This window comes from Chanodichthys erythropterus, chromosome 2 (genome assembly GCF_024489055.1).
Source record: "Chanodichthys erythropterus isolate Z2021 chromosome 2, ASM2448905v1, whole genome shotgun sequence".
In the NCBI taxonomy this organism is placed as follows: domain Eukaryota; kingdom Metazoa; phylum Chordata; class Actinopteri; order Cypriniformes; family Xenocyprididae; genus Chanodichthys; species Chanodichthys erythropterus.
In genome coordinates, this window is record NC_090222.1 from 22860047 (window position 1) to 22872206 (window position 12160).

The window sequence follows — 12160 nt, forward strand, 5'->3', positions numbered from 1 at the left end:
AAATAAAATCATACGCAACTTGAATGCCTGGTTTGAAACAATACATGAAAATAAAGCTGGTGTTGGGGAGCTCTGGCAAAAACACAAAACAACTCTCAGTAGAGTTCTCCACCCCATTTAAAGTTTGAGCAGATCATGATCTTATCTTATAATTGAACAGTTGACCTTCACAAAGCGGACACTGCAAGACATAAAACTTGTGTCATTGTGAACAACCAGAAACAATCAGAGTCTAAACCTTTTATTTAGTTGGAACGTTGATAGCTTCATATTGAAATCAGATAGCCACATATTGAAAATTATTTGATTTACTTATTTTCTCATATCTGTCTCAAGATTTTATGCTTGGAATTTTCTATTAGATACCTTTGGACTGGAACACCAAGGATGAATGGCATTCGAGAGAAATGCCTTTCCCCTCAAGCGCTGTAGCCGGAAAATTGTTTTGATACCAGAATTTCCGTGCCAATTTATGAGCTATTTTAGCAACCTGCCAGTAATATCTAGTGATTTAGGCTGCCCTGAAAATGCCACATTAAGGCTAACTGATATTTAGCACTGATGACTATGAGGACATATTGAGGACTAAAAACTTCAAGACTCAGGCTTTGTTCACCAAATATATTAAATTACATATTAAACATTTATTTATTAAAATGTATAATATTATTTATTAAATATGTCTTATCTAATTTATGAAATAAATTACCTTTCAAAAGTTTGGGAGCAGCAAGTTTAGCAAGGACGCATTAAAAGAGACAGTAAATGCATTTACATTGTGCCAAAAGATTTCTATTTCAAATAAATGATCTTTTTAACTTTGTTCATTTAAGAATACTGACAAAAATGATCAGTTTCCACAAAAACATTAAGCAGCACTTATGTTGCCAACTTATCAACAGTGAAAAATATTTTTTTAAATATTTCTTGAGCACCAAATCAACATATTAGAATGATGAATGATTAGAATGAGAATCGTATGACATTAAAGACTGGAGTAATGATGCTGATGAAAATTCATCTTTGTCATCAAATACTAAAAAGAAAAGTTATCTTAAAATGTAATAATATTTTACAATATTACACAAGCATTATAATTCATTACATACTATAAACAAAAGCAGGTCATAAAGAAATATTATGTTTTCCCTGAGAGTACCACACCATATTTGTTTGTTTGTTTTTTTTAATGTACTGCACTCTCAGATGCTGTCAAGAGCAAAAAATGCTTTTGCACCACCACAAGCTGTAATGTAATCTAAACTGGGAACTACTAAAATGAATAAAAGGGCAGAAAAAAAGGAATATGGAGACTCCTCACTGGTCATTTTAAATGAAACCTGATTAAAAAAAAAAAACACTTTCAATAATAATAATAAAAAACCTCCAGAAATACAAAGCATTCAAAATTTATTTCCCTCATTTATTTCGTTTTTTATCCTCTAATTGGTATTTAACCAAGAATAAAGCAAGAAATAATGCAGAATTTATTCTGTATTTGCATAAATTAAATTTTAAGCATGAAACAATGTAATGTACACCAAATTTTCATTTCTACTTCGTCATTATAAGGCAGTTGAAAGTTGTTATAAGACTTCCAACGCTTGTGCTCACACAAGGATAGAGAAAATACATTCTTTTAAACGTGATATTTGTAGGAATCTTTGTGGGCTTTATCACAACAGGAGCAGTATCCATCCATCCACCCTTCTACTCTTCAAACCATTTATAATCTGTATGGTCGCAGGGTCACCGTGATTTTGCAAAGTAAGACATTTTCCTAGATCAACATTCCTATCCCTAAACCTAGTAACGTATCCATAAAACCAGAGGGAAAAGATAGGTGAATAACACTGATGTAGAAGCACCTAACCCTGATTCTAAGCCTAAACTTGACATCAACTGTAAACTTGTCCCTCAAACCTGGTTGGTTGATTGGAATGTTGTTCCGGGATCAACAAAATATGTTGATCTAGGAACAAAATCATGGTGACCCTGCGACCATACAGAGTTGTAACGTGGTACTTGGTGAAAATACGTTCACCATGGTCACAGGGATGCTGGAGCCTATTGAAGCGTATTGGGGCTTAAATATGTAATCTACATGTTTACAGCCTACAGAATGTAATTTTCATTGTTACAATGGATATTTAAGGCAGAAATGGCAGACAGGCCAACTTAAATGTCAAAAAGCAAAGAAAAATTTTAAAAACATTTTTTTAATTCAGTATGGCTCTAATACTCCAAACAACAATTCCTTACAGCCCACAATAAACATGTCACAGAACAAATATTTGTATGCGCTAGGACAATTTAAGTCTCAATTTATACAATCTACAAACCAAACCAATTTCAATTGATCGTTCTCTGTTACAATGGGAGATTGAGATTAGGACTGTCATTAGTGCAGAGTTACAGCAGTTTTAGAGGTTTACGATCCCTTTGTGCTTCTGATCATTGATTCCATCATGGCCCATTCCTCTTTTGTGACCTGGCAAATAAAATCAAGGTAAACATATAATAAATAAAGTAATGAAAACTCCCCATTGTAAATATCTGATTGACTGAGTTAAAAAAAAAAAAATTCACCTCCTTCAGACCATTGAACTCGCCAGCTAAGGAGACATATTCGCCACCATCCATTCGAATGATCTGTGAGGACAGAGGAGCTGTTAAAGCTGGAAATTTGTCTTTCACTGTGAAAAACATATTAGCTTCCCTGTCAGGGCTCCTTAACTTTATAAGTATAGAGCCATTTCAGTAATGCCGGACCATAATTCCATATTGATCTCTGGAGCACTATTTTTTCCCCTAATTTTTCACAAAATTCCCTCTGCTACCAATCACAGAGGGAAGGAGAGGTGTAGGTTGTGCCCTTGGCTCCGTTTCCATTTGGCTGTAAATGGAGAGGTCCTATGGGGAAGATTCTAGGTAAGCTCTTGCCCAGAGAGGCGAAGCCCTTTTCATGCAAGGTCATCGAACTCACCGCGCCTGATATCCAGCTGGCGTAGTCGCTGCAGAGGTAGGCGGCAAGGTTGGCGATCTCTCCAGGAGTGCCCAGACGACCTACGGATATCTTCTCAATCAACGACTTCTCAAACCGGCCAGTGGGATCCAGTCTGCTAAACGCACCCTTCAGAAAGATACTGGATGAGTCACTGTAAAGCTCTTTCCATATGGATTATAATGTTTGGAAAACTAAAGATTTAAAGATAGAAAATAATCCAAACTGGATTGAGTCAGTACGTTGAACTCGAGAACTGAATTGCTCTGATTTGTGAACAAATCATTCAGACTGGTTTTTATTGAAAAGATTCGACTAGAAAGTGTGATTCATGAGTGGGTGACAACATTTTCAGAGAAGAACAACTTAAAAACATGCACACTACCTTGGTTTTGATTGGTCCTGGTTGAATAACATTGAATCTCATGCCATATCTGCCCCACTCTGCTGCCAGAGATCTGTTGGTAGAGAGAATCAGTCAGACCTTTTACACATGCTCGGATTTGTCCCACTTTTTGGGGATATCTGGTCATCCTATCTATCAGACATTGCCACTACTGCTTCTAGTGTAATTATCTCTCTGAGACTGACCCTTTTCCATTAGGTTTATCACACAGGGGAAGCAATAACAAACATGGTGGCTCACGGTCAAGACAAGGAAAATGCAATCAAAGGGCTGTTAAGGCTCCGGAAATCTTATGTACAGAATGTATGGAACACGCCTGAAATCAGACAATCAGTAATTATGTGGACACTTTCCAATTAAGCAACAGATATTTTTGTAGAGTCTAAATCCTTACACAAATTACCGTAGGACCTAAAATGGAAACCACATTAAAAATCATATGCAGTATTTGTATTTTATTATATAATAATAATACAATATTTAAGATATATTTAAGATTCTGCAGTATTTATTACTCACAAATCATACCAAATGCTAAGAAATAAATCTTAAATTGGTAACACTTTAAAATAAGATACATTAGTTAACATGAACTAAGACTGAACAATATTTCTACAGCATATTAATCTTAGTTGAATTCAACAATTACTAATACATTATTAAAATCAAAAGTACTGTTACATGCTCATTGTTACATAATTTTAACAAACGAGACCTTATTGTAAAGCGTTACCTTTAACACTCTGAGGTCTGACGGTATCGCCGGCGATACCACCGTGGTTTTTTTCTTATCAGTGTGAAAGAGACTCAAAATACTCCGTCAATGTTGCACATACAATTAAGAGTTATACACCATTTTAATCTGTGGAATATCTTCTTTCATTTGTGTACACTCAGAGTAAAAACAGAATTTTGTGCTTTTTGTAAAATAAAGAAAACTAACATGATGCGTGATTTCTCCTCTCCCTCTGAACGAACTCCAATCTGATAGTTCTCAGAAAATGAACTGTAACTTAGTGAATACTAATGACAAAAAAATTACACTTATGTCTAAAAAAACGTTAAGATGTCAGGTTTTAAATCATGTAAGTCAAATCGAAAACAAACCTTCTTTGTTTATGTAATCTGTATGAAAAGAGAGCCATGTCAGAAATCCGTGATTCAGCTCATTATCTGCTAATGCGGCCACGCCCACGGAGCCAGCGCTATTCAGACGCTAATTCAGTCAATACATGCATTTATTATCTCAATCGTGTATTTATTGTCTTGAAAAGTGTTTATCTGGATGTAAAAGTCATGGTTAGCGATCTCTAGAAGACATGCAGTTACTTCCTGTTTACTTGTCTTCTACAGATGAATTTTAGATGAGTTTTTGTTTCTTTAGCGCCCTCCGGCTGCAGTATGTATTGGAAACTCCATTCATGGAATAGCCTCTTCTTCTTTTAGATGAATTTGTGGACTAAAATGCACAGAGCGCCCTCCGACTTCAAGGATGAATTGAAAACACCAGCGCTCATAGTAATGACAGTGAATATTAAATAAAAATAACTCCTCTGTATAGAAAATTGACATAAGCATATGAGAATCCAATATTTCTCCAAATGTGCATGCTTTTAAACTAAAAGCCTATATTCAGACTCTTTGCATCACAGAAATACATTATATTTTAAAGTATAATATAAAACCATTACTTTATATTGTAATAATATTTTTCTGTATGTTTCATATATCATAATGAGCTTGAGACATCAGAGAATCACAGACCTTTTTCACAGCCTACCTGACTGAAATGCCTCATTAATATGCAAGTCATTTCAGCTCATTACTATCCAATTCTTTTGTCTTCTCAGGTGAGAATGGCCCATTTTCAGTGGTGATTCACGCCTCCTCGCATACTGTGTTTCTTGGCAAAAAGTGTCTTACAAAAACTAAATCAATATATTGTTAAATATGAAGGATCAGGCAATCATAATTTTTACATAATTTTGAAGCAAAAACTCTAGTCTACAACCTCCAATACCCTAAAGTCTTATGAACACAGATTTATTATACTTTTTTTGGCCTTATTTCAGTGACTTAAGTTTTTTGTTTTTTCAACAACCACGCATAAATGTTATTCCTTCAAAAACACAAACATGTACATACATGTTCCTCACATATTATTGTAGCCTAGTTTGTGCTGAATACAGTGTAATGACACTTTTTCCATTAATATGTTTATGAACAACTGAAAAAAGCACAAATGTCAGGGCATGTCAAAAGTTCTCCAGGCCCCAAATCAGCCTCAGACTCCAGAGGGTTAAATTTTTTTTTTCTTTTTTTACTTTAAACTTTCACTCAAATTTGTAATGATTTTTTAAGGCAAGGCAATTGAGTCAGACAAGCAACTTCTTATGGAATAAAGATTATCTCTGTTCATCACTTTTAAAAAGCATAATATATAAATAAATATCACAGTGTTTATACTGTATACAAAGTATATGCTGTATGCATCATCCTGAAATAAGATATGTTTGGTTTAACTGAGCTCCTCATTTCAGTCTTCACATTAAAGGATAAAAATGTTTTATTTAAAGTAAATCCTATTAGTAAACTAAACATGTAAGCAGAGATATTTTTAATGAGCTGTTGGTCTAAAAATCATCAGTTAGATAGTGTGCTGTCCACCTCTCCCTATTGTATTTCCAGCATAGTTAACACTCCTTAAGGGGAGAGGATCAAGATCCTCATCTTACAATTAAAATGTGACTGAAACATAGCACACTGCACCTTTATTATGATAATATATGCAACCCTTCAAGAATATATTAGAAAGGCATTTGACAGGGGGACCTGATTTGCCAGGGGAATTACCTAAAAACCTAACCCAAAAAGGTGTCTGTAGTGTAACACATACGTGCACAGCTTCTCCACTCCAGATTTAGCCGCAGCACTTGGCACAACAAATCCTGAGCCACTCTCTGCATAGATAGTGGTGATGGCCAGAAAAGCAGCACCTTTATAAATTCAACAAGATTATCAGTTTCTGGTGCTTCAAATGAGATTAAACTAGGCTGCAGATCACCTGTGACAACATGACATGATCATATATAACTGAAATAGAAATGAAAATACAATAAACACACTGAGTTGTCAAGGTCATACTTGTTATCAGTAATATAATATCTTTGCACTTAGAGTTAATGGAGTAATTGAACAGTCTATAATCACTATGTTCAAGGAAGCAGAAAGAGGTCAAAATAATCAGGTGAGAGGCTGTATGTCTGAATCTGAGCAGCTAATTCATCAAATACACACACAACAAACACACAAATGTGACTGAGGCAATGAAAATGATCTTATCTTGCTAGTTGTCATCTTACTCACACACATACTTGGGTCTTATCATTGCAAAATGCAGCAAATATACATAAAGACTAATGATGTTTTAATTTACACTAGTAATTATGCTGCAGCTTACTTGTTACAGCCAGAAGCTGTTATCATAACGAAAAACAAAGAGAGCAGAAAACGGCGTGAATACACATAAATTAGCCCATTATAAAACAAGCTTGATTAGCAAAACAAATCCCACATTTTGACAACTTTTTGTTCCATTGTTCATGAAATGTGCAGGAAGCCACAGGCAACCTCATTACTGCAGAAGCATCAACACAACAAACGTGGATCATCTGGACAACTTAGTTAATCACCAACACATCGGCGACCAGTTTTCCACATTTCAGTTCATCACACTATAAAAGGATTGGCCACAATGTAACTTACAGAACAATAAAAAGCATAATCTTACTGAACCCAAACTTTTTAAAGAAGTCTGTTATGCTCACCAAGGCTGCTTTTTAATCAAAAATACAGTAAAAATACACTAGTGTTCAATACAATACAGTAATATTGTGAAATATTATTACAATTATTATTACAATTTTAATCTATTTTAAAGTGCAATTTATTCCTGTAAGGCAAAGCTAAATTTTCAGCTGCCATTACTCTAGTCTTTACATGTGTCACATGATTCAAAAGAACATTTATTATATATATATATATATATATATATATATATATATATATATATATATATATATATATATATATATATATATATATATATATATATATATATATATACACACACACATACATTATATATATATATATATATATATAGACAGTGGCATGAAAAAGTATGTGAACCCCTTGCAGAATCTGTGAAAATGAGAATTATTTTAATAAAATAAGAGGGATGATAAAAAACTGCATAATATTTTTTTGTTTAGTAAAGATATTTTACATAAAAGATGTTTGCATTTAGTTCACAAGACTAAACAATAGCTGAATTTATTAAAATAACCCCATTCATAAGTATGTGAACCACTGATTCTCAATACTGTGTGTGGTTACCTGATGATCCACGACTGTTTTTTTGTTTTGTGATGGTTGTTCATGAGTCTCTTGTTTGTCCTGAGCAGTTAAACTGAGCTCTGTTCTTCAGAAAAATCCTCCAGATCCTGCAGATTCATCAGTTTTCAAGCCTTTTTGCATATTTGAACCCTTTCCAGCAGTGACTGAAGGATTTTGAGATCTGTGTTTTCATAGGACAACTGAGGGACTCAAACACAACTATTAAAAAAGGTTTCAACATTCACTGATGCTTCAGAAGGAAACACGACGCATTAAGAGCCGGGGTGTGAAAACTTTTGAACAGGATGAAGATGTCACAATTTTTCTTATTTTGTTTAAATTTCATTGTTTTTCAGTTAGTACTGCCCTTCAGAACCAACAGAAGATACTTGCATGTTTCCTTTGCAGAAAAATTAAGTACAGTTTACCTTGATATTTGAATTCAAAAGTTTTCACCCCTCGGCTCTTAATGCATCGTGTTTCCTTCTGGAGCATCAGTGAATGTTTGAACCTTTTTTAATAGTTGAGTCTGAGTCCCTCAGTTGTCCTCAGTGTGAAAAGATGAATCTCAAAATCCTACAGTCACTGCTGGAAAGGGTTCAAATATGCAAAAATGCTTGAAAACTGATGAATCTGCAGGACCTGGAGGAATTTTCTGAAGAACAGAGCTCAGTTTAACTGCTCAGGACAAACAAGAGACTCATGAACAACCATCACAAAACAAAAAAACAGTCGTGGATCATCAGGTAACCACACACAGTACTGAGAATCAATGGTTCACATACTTATGAATGGGGTTATTTTAATAAATTCAGCTATTGTTTTGTCTTGTGAACTAAATGCAAACATCTTTTATGTAAAATATCTTACTCAGGACAGTACTAAACAAAAAATAACATGCATTTTTTATTATACCTCTTATTTTATTAAAATAATTCTCATTTTCACAGATTCTGCAAGGGGTTCACATACTTTTTCATGCCACTGTATGTATGTGTATGTGTATTTTATATATATATATATATATATATATATATATATATATATATATATATATATACACGTTATAAATGTCTTTACTGTCGCTTTTGATTAATTAAATGCATCCTTGTTGAAAAAAATGTATTTTTACACTGCCTTTTAAAGGTTAATAAATGTTCTCTATTTATCTCTATTGACAGCATCTGTGGCATACTGTCAGTTACCACAGATGTTAATTCTGATGTGTCCCTAAAAAACAAAAATCTTGTACTGTTGTGAACTTACAAGTATGGCATTGAGAGGACAGTCATTGTTGATGGTCTAAGAACAGAGATGTACAACTGGAATTTTGGTTCTTATTATAAATTCTTGTATTAAAAAATACAATTGCCTGAATGGGACTACATTTCTAGAGTGATGGACTTCTCGTTATGTATTGCTGATGTAATTTCATTGCTTACCATGTTTACAGGGAAATTGGGTAGTTTTGTGGCTATATGTGCATTTTAATTAAATAAATTTGAAGGAAAGTCCAGCTCCTGATATAAGGGCATGTACTTTCACACAATTTTTGCTTTTTACACACTTATGGCAAACACAATTGATTTCACAGATGTGAGTGATAGAGCTTTTTTTTTTTTTTTTTTAAATTATATCCAGAACATTTGTCTAATTATTAAAGGATCACTAGTAAGAGAAATAGCACAGATTATCAGTGACTTGAGCACTCTATGGGATGTTTTGCACTTACTGCCCTCTAGTGTACTCAAAATCAACCACTTCCAAGTTCCAACCAACCAATCAAACCATTTACATTTATCCATTTGGCAGATGTTTTTTATCCAAAGAGACTTTCAGGTAGACATTTTTTTTCACTCATTCCCTGGGAATCAAGCACCATGCTCTACTGTTTGTAACAGTGTTGCATACTATACTGGTCCCCGGCCCTAGTCCTGGAATACCCCCAGAACTGCACATTTTAGATGTCTGCCTAATCATAACTCATCAGCTCATTAGTGAAGACTCCAAGGCTGTGTTTGAAATTGCCCCCTACATACCCTCATTCACTATTCCCTACATTAGTCCACTTATATAGTCCACTTAAAGGAGACTATACTCTGAGTGTGCCGGAAGGGCTGCCACTTTTGCATAGTTTGTTCTTGCTGTTTAATAATCATTTGTAACATAAACTATCAGCTCCAGTTGTGATGAACAGATTTATCTTGAACTCTGTCATGGAAACTAGCATGTATAAACCTTAATTAAACAATTTAATAATTAAAAAGGGATTTATACCTGCATGATATTACATTGTACCCAGATTGGACCAGCAGTACACTCGTTATTGTGGTGCATTATGGGATTGAGTGAGTGCACTCGATAACGTCCACTATGGTTTTGCACACCACTACAAATGGCTGTCCCCTGAAATAGTGCCCTATTTAAGGGTATAGGGGGCAATTTCAGACAAAGCCCAAGATCTGAGATAAGTGTGTCAGATAAAAGAGACACCAAAATTTGCAGTGCTGAGGTTACTCCAGGACCAAAGATAGGAACGACTGGCATATTATATATAAGTAGATCTTTCATTCATAATTAAAAGTTGAAAAATAATCACCTTTCTCAGCTTTGATAAGGCGTTTTCCTATGTCTAGCGTGACATAAGCAGTGCCGTTCAACACTATGTCAGTGATGGTTCTCCAGGCATTGGGAGAGAGCTTCTCTGAAGGAGAGATGAAGTTTCCAGCGGCATTGTTTATCACCACCTGTGGGATGGCAAACAGAATCCCAATGCATATCAGAAAGAGTTTTGTGTGGAATCTATTGTATCACTTGCTGCTGTTAAGATGGAGACCTAAACCTACATCAGGTAGGCCGACATCATTGACAAGCTGGTCAACAGCAGCCTCCACTGAAGCAGGGTCTCGAACATTACACTGGACGGCATGGACCTGAAACATTAACACATTTATCAAACTCTCTATAAGGATGAAAACGAGTTCATAAACATGACATTGTTTGCATAGACTTTCTTAGGCAGAGGTACCTTGTTCCCTGTCTGTTGTGAGATTTCCTCCGCTGTTTTCTTCAAAACATCAAGATTTCTGGAAGTGACAACAGGAGATTTAACATGATTATTTAACATGATTATTTTAACATGAATAATCAGTCAAATTCAACATTAAGCTTTTGGCTTTGTTTGCAGGGCTAACAATTATTTAGTTACTGGAAGACCTACAAACACCATTAAGTATTTTAGTGTTTTTGAAAGAAGCCTCTTATTCTCACCAAGGCTGCATTGTTACTTTAACATAGACAGAAATATTATTACAATTTAAAATAACCATTTTCTATTTTAATATATTTTAAAATGTAATTTATTCATGTGATGGCAAAGCTGTATTTTCAGCATCATTACTCCAGTCTTCAGTGTCACATGATTCTTTAGAAATCATTCTAATATGCTGATTTGGTGCTCAAAAAACATTTCTTATTATTATCAATATTGGAAAAAGTTGTGCTGCTTAATACTTTATTGATGATCTTATGAGAGGGTTAACTAACCTGCTGGCTATCACACACTCTGCTCCCAGTGAAGACAGAGCAGTGGTCATGGCTTTTCCGAGTCCTGTTCCTCCTCCAGTGATGAAGGCCACTTTGTTTTTGTAAGTTCCTGGGAGAAGCATAACACTTTCAGAAGGTGGGAAGAATCTAGCTTGAGGACCACTCTGGTATAAAGTGTTTGTCCCATTTCCAAACAACTGTTAAAGGATGCAAAGAGGGTCATTTTATTTATTCAGACAATAAAAACTGGGTGAAAGGTCATAAGGACAATGACAGTATAAAGTACTTACTGCGTAAACTATGCATTTAGGGAAATACACACTATAAATAAAGCAACACGTCTCAAATATAGCCTAAATAATGTCACATTCAGTGTAAATAATTCAGTATAACAATTTAAAAAGTTTTACTGCACAAGCTATTTAAAATAAAATTCCCCAAAATGCTGTTAAAAACGTAGCCTATATTTTATATAACTAAAAGTTCCAGATATAAATGATTTGTCTTGGTTGCAGCTTATGAGATTTTGAAAACTAAATTGCAATTTAATTCATGCACAAAAAAAAAATTCTTACTCGAGCTGGTGTTAAACACTTGTTTGGAGTTAAAACTCTATTAAACACGGTCAGTCCTCTGAGCAGCGCCATAACGTCAAAAGAAAAAATGCCTTTTTAGAGGGACAAAACGTGTTGCAACAATGTCAAAATCATGCAAACAAATTAGTGAAGTCAGACTCAGTAAAGTCTGGTCAACTGAAATGACTCTACAACTAAAGTCCGAAAATCCTGAATGATATCTTCCGGTTT

General features: G+C 34.6%; 1 protein-coding gene across 1 annotated transcript; it reads right to left on the reverse strand.

Annotated features, from left to right (window-relative positions):
* Positions 1-1421: 1421 nt before the first annotated feature.
* Positions 1422-12106, reverse strand: decr1 (2,4-dienoyl CoA reductase 1, mitochondrial). The gene is made up of 10 exons (XM_067405162.1): positions 11930-12106; positions 11355-11551; positions 10837-10894; positions 10655-10741; positions 10408-10555; positions 6307-6406; positions 3390-3462; positions 2987-3133; positions 2590-2652; positions 1422-2491 (listed from the first exon to the last, which is right to left on the reverse strand). The coding sequence occupies exons 1-10, from the start codon at positions 11999-12001 to the stop codon at positions 2432-2434; spliced, it is 1005 nt and encodes a 334-aa protein (XP_067261263.1). The 5' UTR covers positions 12002-12106; the 3' UTR covers positions 1422-2431.
* Between the last annotated feature and the right edge of the window lie 54 nt (positions 12107-12160).

Excerpts from the sequence above, each read along its gene's own strand:
- decr1 (XM_067405162.1), bottom strand. The coding sequence starts at position 12,001 with ATGGCGCTGCTCAGAGGACTGACCGTGTTTAATAGAGTTTTAACTCCA. Across the intron at positions 6,407-10,407 it reads CCTTATCAAAGCTGAGAAAG|GTGCTGCTTTTCTGGCCATC; the intron begins GTGATTATTTTT and ends GAATTTATAAAG. Across the intron at positions 3,463-6,306 it reads GGAGTGGAGAAGCTGTGCAC|ATCTCTGGCAGCAGAGTGGG; the intron begins GTATGTGTTACA and ends CTCTACCAACAG.